This window comes from Phyllostomus hastatus, unplaced genomic scaffold (genome assembly GCF_019186645.2).
Source record: "Phyllostomus hastatus isolate PE091 unplaced genomic scaffold, TTU_PhHast_1.1 phas_scaffold_28, whole genome shotgun sequence".
Lineage (NCBI taxonomy): Eukaryota > Metazoa > Chordata > Mammalia > Chiroptera > Phyllostomidae > Phyllostomus > Phyllostomus hastatus.
The window spans coordinates 9,309,820-9,322,008 of NW_025334022.1; the positions used below are offsets into that span (position 1 = coordinate 9,309,820).

General features: G+C 34.9%; 1 protein-coding gene across 3 annotated transcripts in view; it reads right to left on the reverse strand.

Annotated features, from left to right (window-relative positions):
• Positions 1–2,943: 2,943 nt before the first annotated feature.
• The window catches only part of RNF128 (ring finger protein 128), a 135,619-nt gene continuing 126,373 nt past the window's right edge, over positions 2,944–12,189 (reverse strand). For all 3 annotated transcript variants that reach the window (XM_045817551.1, XM_045817552.1, XM_045817550.1), the window contains exon 7: positions 2,944–4,228. In XM_045817551.1, coding sequence (XP_045673507.1) covers positions 4,095–4,228 — 134 coding nt within the window. In that variant the 3' untranslated portion in view covers positions 2,944–4,094. The remainder of the gene's footprint in view (positions 4,229–12,189) is intronic.

Genomic DNA, 12,189 nt, shown 5'->3' on the forward strand with positions numbered 1-12,189 from the left:
CAAACTATATTAGAAGGCCACAATAATCAAAAGAGTCTGCTACTGGCATAAGAACAGACACATTGACCAATGGAACAGAATAGAGAGCCCAGAAATAAACCCAAGTATCTATGGTCAATTAGTATTCAACAAAGGGGGAAGAAGCATTAAATGGAGTAAACATAGCCTCTTCAAGAAATGATGTTGGGAGATCTGGACAGCTACATGCAAAAAATGAAACTCAATCACCAACTTACAACATATACAAAAATAAACTCAAGATGGATAAAAGATTTAAATATAAAGTCGTGACACCATAAAAGTCCTAGAGGAGAACAGAGGCAGGAAAATCTCAGATATTCCATGCATCAATATTTTCACTGATATGTCCCCTAGAACAAGGGAAATAAAGGAAAGAATAAACAAATGGGACTACATCAAATTAAAAAAGCTTCTGCACAGCTAAAGAAAACAGCAGTAAAGTGAAAAGGGAACCAACTGTAAGGGAAAATATATTTGCCAATGACACCTCAGACAAGGGTTTGATCTCCAAAAATATATAAAGAACTCACATGATTCCACTCTAGGAATATAAACAATCCAATTAAGAAATGGGCAAAGGAACTGACAGATACTTCCCCAAGGAAGACATTACAGAGGGCTCAAGGACATATGAAGGATGCTCAGCATCACTAGCCATCATAGAGATGCAAATATAAACTACAATGAGATACCACTCCACACCGGTCAGAATGGCCATCAATAACAAATAAAAAAACAAGTGCTGGTGAGGTTGTGGAGAAAAGGGAACCCTAGTACACTCTTGGTGGGAATGCAGACTGGTGCATCCACTTTGGAAAACCGTTTGGAATTTCCTCAGAAAACTAAAACTGGAACTGCCTTTTGACCTAACAATTCCACTACTGGGATTATACACTAAGAATCCTGAAACACCAATTCAAAAGAACCTATGCACCCTAATTTTCATAGCAGCATAATTTACAATAGCTGAGTGCTGGAAGCAACCCAAATGCCCATCAGTAAATGAGTGGGTCAAGAAACTGTGGTGCATTTACAGAATGGAATACTACCCAGCAGAAAGAAAGAAGGAGCTTCTACCCTTTGGAACAGCATGGATGGATCAGGAGAGCATTATGCTGAGTGAAATAAACCAGGCAGTGAAAGACAAATACCATATAATCTCACCTATAATTGGAATCTAATCAACCAAAAGAAAGCATGCAAAATATAACCAGAAACACTGAATTAAAGAACAAACTGATAGTAACCAGATGGGTGGTAGGGAAGGGATAATGGGGGAATATAGGGGAAGGTCCATAAAGGAACATGCATAAAAGTCAAAGCTGAAGCAGGTAAATTCGAGGATGGGAGGCAGGGATTGGTGGGGCGGGGGGCCAAGGTGGGGTGAAAATGGAGACAAGTGTACGTGAACAAGAATAAAATAAATGATAAATATATATATAAAAAAGAAAATCTTGGTTCTGAGGTGTTCCAGGCATCTATTTATCCTTAACATATTTCAGAAAAGAAAGGGATACACTTGACTCATTAACAGCATCCTAAGTGTTATATCACCAAAGAGAAAGCCAAAGCAAAAGAAAACTTTAAAGCATTAAAATGGTCTTAAGTCTTAGGTGGTATAAAGGTGGACTGGCATCAAGGTCTTTCTCTAACCCTATATTATTATAAGGTTAATATAACATTTTTTTAGATTAACTTAAATTTTTTTTGTTCAATTACAGTGGTCCCCATTTTTTCCCTATTACCCTCTCCTGCCCTACTCACTCTCTCACCTTCCAATTTCAATTCCATCATGTCTTTGTCTATGGGTCCTTTATACATGTTCCTTGATTTGTCTGTTCCCCTTCTTTCTCCTGTTAATCACCCTCCCTCCCACCCCTCTGGTTACTGTCAGTTTGTTCTTCATTTCCATGTCTCTGGTTCTTTTTTCCTCGCTTGTTTGTTTTGTCGATTAGGTTCCACTTACAGGTGAGATCATGGTAGTATTTTTCTTTCACTGCCTAGCTTATTTCACTCAGCATAACACCTTCAGTTCCATACCATGCTGACATTTTAGAATAATTCATGGTAGAGTCAGTTATATTACAATGGCACCAGATTCTATGTAGTGAAATATGTAAATTTACATTATACTAAAAGTTTAGTTTTTATTCATGCAATATAACATTTACAATCTTTCCTCCCAAATTCAAGCATATGAGGTCTGTCCAGAAGGTATCCAGCCATATAATATGAAAAATAGAGACCTTTATTGAAAAAGATACAAGATACAAGAAACATTGTACATAGAATAATGATGCCTCAGTTCACCTTCAAAGTAGGCACCTGGGACCTCACACAGTTCTCCCAATCTTCATCAGCTGCCCTCTCATATTTTCCTGACTCTCATTGGCAGTATGAAATCTCTTCCCTTTCAAAGGTGATTTTAGTTTTGAGAAAATCCAGAAGTTTTGGGGCACCAAATCTGGGCTGTAGGGGATCTGAGCCACCTTCATAATTTGATGTTTTACCAAAAAACTCTACATGAGACATGATGCATGAGTGGGCATATTGTCATGATGAAGTAGCCAATCACCAGTTGCCCATAGTTGAAGCCTTCTGAATCATCAAATAGTTTCTGTGAAGGAATGTTGAAGCTTAACGTGAAATCTGATGCAGGTTTGTTGCTCTACTGGCTCAGTCATTTGGAATGCTACAGCCACACAGTACACATGCCTACTCAAAGTCTACTGCCCCCACTGACTAGTACAGTGAAACTATCATTGTTCACACATGTGCATTCCAGTCCACTCTCCTTGGCTGCCAGGTAATGTTGATGTCATACATACTGTTCTCATATTAACAATGGTTGGAGTTTTTCTAGACAGACCTTATATATCAAATGTTAGTTCAGGACTGTTTAATTAAACACCAGATACAATATTTTATTATAATATTTTATTTACACTTTATATTTAAAGATAATCAATACAAATCAGGACATATTTACAGCATTTCAAATCAGTGTACAAGAATGCAATGGTTTCATCTGTTCTACATTTAGGAAACAAAAATACATGTCTGTTTTGCCTTTGCTTAAATTCTGCTGGAATTTGCACTGGAAACAAAACTAAAAAGATAAGCCATACAGAATACAAATAAAGTTCATTTTTAAATAGCTCTATTTAACTTTGGTGGATGGAGCTTCTAACTTTTTATTAAGGCACCTGGAATTCTCCCCCCTCCCCCAATCATTTTCAAACACCAAGAAAATGCATTCACAAAATTTATAGCTACATAGACAGAATTTTAGTTTAGCTAATGTAATTTTAGCCCATTTAGGTAAAATGTACACTCAGCTTATCCTTTTCAAATAGTACGATAACTTAACTCTACTTTTGAAATTGTTACAGTTTTGTAAGGAAACTTTTTGTCTGTAATTTTGTGTCACATTAGTGCACTAATATACCAACTGATCCAGTCCAGTCCATATTCTCTGATAAACTATGCTCAACACTTAACATGAAGTACATTTAACCTAATATAAAAATAAGAATTAAAATGATTATTTTGCTTTTATCTTGTTCTATCAACTTAATGTAGCTTAAATAGACATTTCATGAAGTCCTAGCTTAAGTTTGCATTACTTTTTATAATACAATTCCAGATCAACATAAGCACCTGGAGAAAAACCTGACACATACAGCCCAAGCTAAAATAGTAGTATTTTTTAACTAAGGTACTATCATAAAACAAAATGATCACAGCTATTTCACATTTTAAAAACAACATATTTTTATAAGAAAATTGTTATAAATGAAAAACATGACTTATATTTGAAGAGAGTTTTGAATGTTTAAAAATCTTGCTATTACTATTGAGAGGAAACTATGAAAAATAATATATTGAGTTTGTGAAAAAAGTTAACAGGTTAAATATTTAAAGCCATTAAAGTATACCATAATATTAGTCATCTCAGCACTTTCCATATTATTCTTACTTTATTAAATCTATCAGGTTCATTAATAAGAAACTAGGCCCTGATTGGCAGTTCTGTTATTACTAAAGGCTCAAGATTTCTATTGACACAGATTTTATGATTTAATTTCTCGAACAACTGTCTCTTGATCAGGAGTTTCATCTTCTTCAAAGGTTGGGTTGTCAACATGAGGAACAACATCCACTGTCATGGAACATGCTTCATGGTTTACCAACTGTAGATTTTCATCTTTAGAAAGAAATAACAATTTTATAATGATTCTACCCTTCTCTTCTTTCAGACAGAATTCAACATTCATGTGTAATAAGTCTTTCTTTTCTAATTCCATAATACTCTGATTATTATATTTATTCCCTGTTCCTTTAATAATTATATGATTTATACCATGTCTTACATAGAAGCACCTATGGCATTATTATAATATTTACAATTACTCATTTTTAACATTCTTTTTTTAAGATTTTATTTATTTTTAGATAAAAGGTGGGAGATAGAAAGGGAGAGAAACATCAATGTGTGGTTGCCTCTTGCATGACCCCAGCTGGGGGCCCAGCCCACAACCCAGGCATGTGCCCTGACTGGAAACTGAACCAATAGCCCCTTGGTTTGCAGGCTGGTGCTCAATCCACTGAGCCACAGCAGCCAGGGCTATAATTACTGATTTTTGATTCACATGTGTGCTTACTTTTACTAGATTATAGCCCCATTAAGAGCAAAAGTTACATTTTCTTCTGTTTTTCTATCCTAAATATAACAGTTCTTAAACCTAGGTTCACATTTCAATCACCTGGGCACTTGAAAAAAATTACCTGTTCTTTCTCAAATGCACAGATAGACAAAACAAAACAAAACAACAACCATGATGTTGGGGAGATTGCCAAAATGAAATGCAAATGGTAACAAGTGAACATAATTATATTAATGATTAAAAAATAACCATCCTGAAGATAGTGGGAAAGAAAAGAACTAACTTAGTAACAATGGAACACAGTAGTTTGACTATGTCTTATAAGGCTAAAAACAAAAAGAACTCTTAGTGAAATTGTTTTCCACAGGGTTGTGAGTTAGCAATATTGAAAGTATTTTTGTGTGTTCTTGGATTGAATGAGTAAGTAAATATACTGTAGATAATAAAAGACAGGTTTCTCACTGTCAGAAAAAGAAGTTACAAATAGAGAATGGGGAAGGCTAGAATAAACTGTGGTGTTGGATTGGAAATGGATGTATCAGTATGTGGTCATTGTTTTTCAGATGGGTGGATGGATAGATAGATAAATGAATAGTTGGATGCAGATATGTGTGTACATTTGCATGAACACATATTTCCCAGCCTTGTTCATTAAAAGGGGTTGATAGCAATGGCACCTCAATAGCAATGAACATACCTAGTATCCTGACCTTGGTTTCAAAATACTGTTCTCCAATAAAAGGACTCCTGAGGAAATGGCTGATTCTAGGGCTAGGGCAAGGAGGGTACAAGATTAACCTAGATTCTAGCCTAGGTTTAGCAAACTATAGCCTGTGGCCCAAATCCATGGCTAAGAGTGGTTTCATATTTTTAAAAGGTTGTAACACAAAGAAACAAAAAATGCAACACAGACTTTTAACCTTCAAAACCTAAAATACTTACTATCTAGCCCTTTACAAAAAAGTTTGCTAATCCCTGGCACCAAATATCTTGTGATGCCAGAAAATAAGGAAGTGCTCAAAAACTGATGGGACATACTGAAAGAAAACAGAAAGCAACTTGAGGAAGTTCTCAATGACCAAATCTAGAACAATCTAGGTAATGAATAAATCATGAGAATATTATAGAATAAAAGAAACATCTATGAATCCATGCTCTTATAAACAATTGAATAAATAAATGGAAAAAGGATAGTTCTTCCTGAAAATAGAAGCTTATTTAATGTAGAAAGAAGGATATAAAAAAATCACCATTGGCACATACTTCAGTAATAATTACTGCAAGTAAGAAGCACCAATAATTGCTAGAATTATTGGGTAAGAGTATGTTAAGAAATAGGATATCTTCATAGTCTTCAAGTATTTCTCTATATGATAATAATTACAAAAGAAAAATAGTAACTTTAAGAGGAGAAGCTTGGCAGATACCACCTTAACCAATTGAGTAAAGTTCAAATCATCAGTAATAGGACATGGGCATCATATGACTCATTATATCATTATATGACATGAGGCAGAAAAGGGAACATCATTTATCTGGCATTATTGACTAAAATAGAAAAGGACAATACATTTAATCATTAGGAAACAGTAGACAAGTTCAAATTGAGAGACATTCTACAAAATACCTGACCAATAGTCTTCAAAAGTGTCAAGGTAATGAAAGACAAAGACTAAGGAATAATCATGGCTTAGAAACTAAGAAGACATTATGATTAAATACAATGTGGACCTTTCAACAAATTAGGTATAGAAGGAACATACCTAAATATAATAAAAGCCATATATGACAAACCAACAGATAATATCTTACTCAAAGATGAAAAGCTGTAAGCTTTTCTTCTAAAACCAGGAATAAGACTGTGGTAGGCAGTTACACAAACATGAGCAGAGCAAGGACGATAGGCTAGCTACAGAAGATCACCAGGGCAGAAAGTCCAAGTGTGTAGCAAGGGGAAAACCTGGGAAAATAAGAGCCTCACCCCCAGCATAACTTTTACACCTTTAGCATATTGATGGCCATGTGGTTTAGACCCCCTGATCTTTCATAGCTCTGGCCATGTGGTTCAGACCCTCCCCTGATCTTTCCTTCCCTGGTATGTTGCTAGTCATGTGGTTAGACCCCTTTAGAGGATGAACTACCAAGGTGGTTGGAGAATAGCTCTTCAGCTTTAAGGTCCAAGGACAATGAGTTCCTGATCTACAGCAAATACGTCTAGGCCTCAGTTGTGTTTCAGCTCCAGGCCCAGAAAAGCAGCAAAACCAGATGGAGAGATGCCACAGCTGACACCAGGACCAGATATATTGACTAATGAACCCCTGCCCCTGGCACCAACCTATCATTAGAGACCACATCTCTGAAAGGAGACACCTAGAAAGCTGATGAATATTCTATTGAGATACTCTGCTGGGACCTCCACTAAAATCCACATGTTTAAAAGCACTTATGAGGAAGACCCAACGTGGCTTTCCCTCCCTCTCTCTCTTGTGAACATGCTCATCCCCTACCCCCACCTCCCACCCCCCCCACCACTGTACCTTTCTTCTCCTCCTCTTCTTCCCCCAAGGCTCAAAGGGCCCTTCTTTTGCCTCTGTAATTTGTTTCCTGAGCCTCTTTCTTCTACAGCTCTCTTCTATCTCTGTAACTTACTAAATAAACTTTGTCTTATAGTTTAAGTCTTGGCTCTGACATTTTTCTTAGCTAGAACTCAAGTACCCAGGTTGCTGAAATGAGGTCCACTCTATGGGAACATTCTGGTGCTGTTCCATGGACAACAGAGATAGGGGTGCCCACTCTCACCACTCCTATACAACATAGTATTGTAAATCCTAGCTAGATAAATTTGTCAAGAAAGTGTAACAAGCCCTCAAAATCAAAAAGGAAGAAGTAAAATTATCTGTTTCCAGATGACATGACCTTATATAGAGAAAACACTAAAGATTACACTAAAGGACAGTTAGAACTAATGAGTTCAGTAAAGTTGCAGGATAAAAAATCAAAATACAAAAATCATTAGTGCATTTCTATACACAATGAAACATCTGAAATAGAAATAAAAAAATTCCTTTTGCAATAGCATCAAAAACAACAAAATACTTATGAATAAATTGAACCAAAGAAGTAAAAAAAAAAAAACACCCTGTAAATGAAAATTATAAAACACTGGTGAACAACGTGAAGAAGGCATAGATAAATGAAAAGACCCAATGTTCATGGAGCATAACAATTAATATTGTTGAAATTTTCATACTACTCAAAGCCATCTATAGATTCAGTGGAATCCCTATCAAAATTCCAATGGCTTTTTCACAGATATATTAACAAATCCTAAAATTAATATATAGCCATAGAAAAGCCTGTATAGAAAAAGCAATCCTGAGAAGAGCAAAATGGGAGGCTTCACACTTCCTGATTTCAAACTATACTACAAAGCTATAATAATTAAAATATATGGTACCGGCATAAAAACAGACACATAGATCAATGGAAGGGAAGTGAGAGCCCAGAAATAAACCCATGTATATTCAGTCAACTTATTTTTGACACAAGAACCAAGAACACCCAATGTGGAAAACAGAGTCTTATCAATAAATGGTATTCTGTAAACTGTATATTCACATGTAGTAGAATGAAACTGGACCCCTACTCACAAAAATGAACTAAAAATGGATTAAGGACTTAAATATAAGAGCTGAAACCATAAAACTCCTAGAAGAATACATAGAGAAAAAGCTCCAAGACATTGGTCTCAAAACAATTTTTTGGCCACGACACCAAAACACAAGGAACAAAAGCAAAAATCAACAAGTGAGACTACAGCAAAATAAAAAGCTTTTGCACAGCAAAATAAACAATCAACAAAATGAAGAGGCAACTTACAGAATGGGAGAAGATGTTTGCAAATCACATATTACATAAGATATTAACATCCAAAATATATAAGGAACTCATACAACTCAATAGCAAAATACCAAATAATCCAATTAAACCATGGACAGAGGAACTGAATACATATTTTTTCAAAGAATACATATGAATGGCCAACAATTACATGAAGAGATGTTCAATATCACTAACCATCAGGGGAATATAAAACCAAACCAAAATGATATATTGTTATTTGAGTAAGATATTAGAATAGCTATTATCAAAAGGACAGAAGGTATGTATTGGTGAGGATGTAAATTGGTGCACTATGGAAAACAGTATGGAGGTTCCTCAAAATATTAAAAATAGAACTACCATATTACCCAGCAATCCCACTTCTGGATATTGATCTGAAGGAAATCGTATCACTATCTTGAAGAGATATCTGTATCTCCATGTTCACTGCAGCATTATTCACAATAGCCTAGATGTGAAAATAATCTAAGTGTTCATTGACAGATGAAGAGATAAAGAAAATTATATACAGGGTATTGTTCAGAAGTGAGAAATAAGGAAACCACACCATCTGCAGTGGCATAGATAGACCTAGAGGGCTTTGTGCTAAGTGAAACAAATCAGACAGAGAAAGACGAAACTATATGATCTCACTTATATATGGAGTCTATAAAAAGCCAAACTCATAGAAATAGAGAGTATGAGGTGGTTGCCAGGGACTGGGAATTAATGGAAATGAGGAAATATTCGTCAAAGAGTACAAACTTGCAGTTATAAGATTAATAAGTTCTGGGGATTTATTGTACCAAATGGTGACTATAGTTAACAATACTGTAGTATATACTTCAAAGTTGCTAAGAGAGTAGATCTTAAATGTTTTCACATGTAAAAATTTTATGATTATTCTGCAATATATATGTGTATCACATCAGCATGTTGTACACCTGAAACTATGTTATCTACCAAGTATATATATCTCAATAAATCTGGGGAAAAAGGACATGTAATGTGGGATCCTGGGACATAAAAAAAAACATTAGTGGGTCAACTGATGAAATTTGAGTAACATTTGTCGTTTAGTTAGTATCTTATCAGTTAATTTCCTGGATGTGATCATTGCATATGGTTATATAAAATCTTAACATTTGGAAAAGTCATGTGATGGGTATATGGGCATTTTTGTACTATTCTTGAAGCTTTTCTGTTAACCTGAAACTATTTCAAATTAAAATTAATAAAAATTTGTGAAACTGTTCTTGGTTCCTATGCCTCATGGATCTGATCTAACCATACTGGGGTACACCCCAAGCATCAGCAATGTTTAAAGTTTCTTTGGGTGATTCTAATCTACAGCCAAGTTTAAGAACTAAGACCTCTATTTAGTGGCCCTCAAAGTGTCCCTGGACCAGCAGCATCAGTATTACCTGAGAACTTATTAGAAATGAAAATTCTCAGGTCCCAACCCAGATCTACTGAGTCAGAAACTGGTGGTAGCACCCCTGTTTTAGCAAACCCTCCAGGTGATTTGATGCATGCTTAGGTTTGAAAACTAGTGCTCTTAATAGAACTTAGCACAATGATAGGACACATAGACATAAACAAATCAATTATGTGTTTACAAAGTTATTTAAATCAACTATCATCATAATAATCAATGGTTAATAGGCAAGGTACCTGAAGTAGTGGTACATAATCACATTTAAAATTAAATCTATTCTAGGTGGTCATTCATTCAACACTTATTTGAGTATCTATTATGTGGCAGACTGTGCTAGATGCAGATATAAAGCAGTGAATAATAAGATGCTGTCCCTACCCAAAGGAACTTTAAAAAGTTTTAATATAATTCAGTGCAGTAAGTGCAATGATAGAACTTCTACAGAAGCAGACAGTAGGGTCACATATGCAAGTCAAGGGAGCCTTCTCAAAGAGTGGCAAGTTTTAAAGGAAGAACAGGAGTTAGACTAGTCTTCCCCAATTCTTGGAGGAGGAAGGCTGGAAGGAATGGACAGAGAAAAGATAGTGGCTCAAACTATGACTGTGGAATAAAGATTTGGAATTAGGAAATGAATTAGAGAAAAAGGATATTGATTCAATAGAAAAAAGAAGACAGAAGAATCAAGGACAAAGAGATAGTACCTCCCTTGTTTCAGGTTTGAGGCACTTGGGTAGGTGTTACTATCATTAATCCTTGTGAAGAATATAGGAAGTGAAACATGGGTCATCATTTCATTTATTTCTCAAATTCTCTGCAAAAACTGTTCTGCTTACCACCTGCCCCCACAGGAAGAACAGAGTATCAAAAGATATAGGTTGGAACTTTTTAAAACAAGCCTAGCAATAAACTGAATTATCTTGTACACTCTCCTTTATCTTCACTGAATTCTATTACCACACAGTTAGGGGTACAAAATCTCATCTGGGGCAAATAGACAATGATTTCCTATTATAGGAAGAATAATCCAGAGATTATTAAGATTCTTATGATGATTTTATACTCTAGGATATGTCTGAAGATTAGATTACACAAAATAAAAGGTTTGTATTTGTATATTATTCTTAGGGACATTTTCAGAAATGGTACCTATGGCACTGATAAGCCTACAGAGGACAAAGTTTATGTCATAAGAAGCTAACATTTGACATATCACAAGTCATCTTGACATTTAGTTTTTCTTCAACTTTATGCCAAAATTTATCTCAAAATGAGGATTAAGAAAAAAATTCAAGCCATAAGAAAAGTAAAAGTTTAAGATGGAAAATTTTTACAGAGGTTTTCTAAGAAAAAAATAACAGAATTCCCTAAAATGTCTTTACTGCTATGATATTACTAAGTTGCAATTCTGATTGATATGAATTTAAAAATAATGTACAGTAGTCCCCTCTAATCTGCAGGGCATATGTTCTAAGCCCCCCTAGTAGATGCCTGAAACTGCAGATAGCACTGAATTCTATATAAACTAAGTTTTTTTTCTGTGTACATACATATGATAAAGTTTAATTTATAAATTAGGCACAAGTAAAAGATTAACAACAATTAATACAATAGAACAATTATAACTATACTGTAATACAAGTCATGTGAATATGCTTTCACTTATCTTATTGTATTGCACTCACCCTTCTTCTTACAATGTGAGATGATACAATGCCTATGTAATCAGATTGAGTGAGTTGAATGACATAGGTATTATGACATAGCATTAGGCTATTATAAGGGTTACTTGAACACAAGCACTGCAGTATGACAGTTGATCTTATAACCAATATGGGTACTAAGTGACTAATGGGCAAGGAGCTTATACAGTGTGAGATTTCACCACAGTACTGAGAACAGTGCACAGTTTAAAAATTATGAACTGTTTATTTCTGGAATTGTCCATTTAATATTTTCAGACTGTGGTTGATTGTGGGCAACTGAAACCATGGAAAGTGAAACCATGGATGAAGGGATACTACTGTATTCAATTTTAGTTTCCAAGATTTGTTCATTTCATGATAAATAATCAACAGGTGGCAGCACATACTATTCTTAAAATTTCAATTTGTGCAAAAGATGGGTTCCTGAGAAGTTATGTATAAATCAAGCTTTTGGAAATTGAATTCAATTTCATTGTTT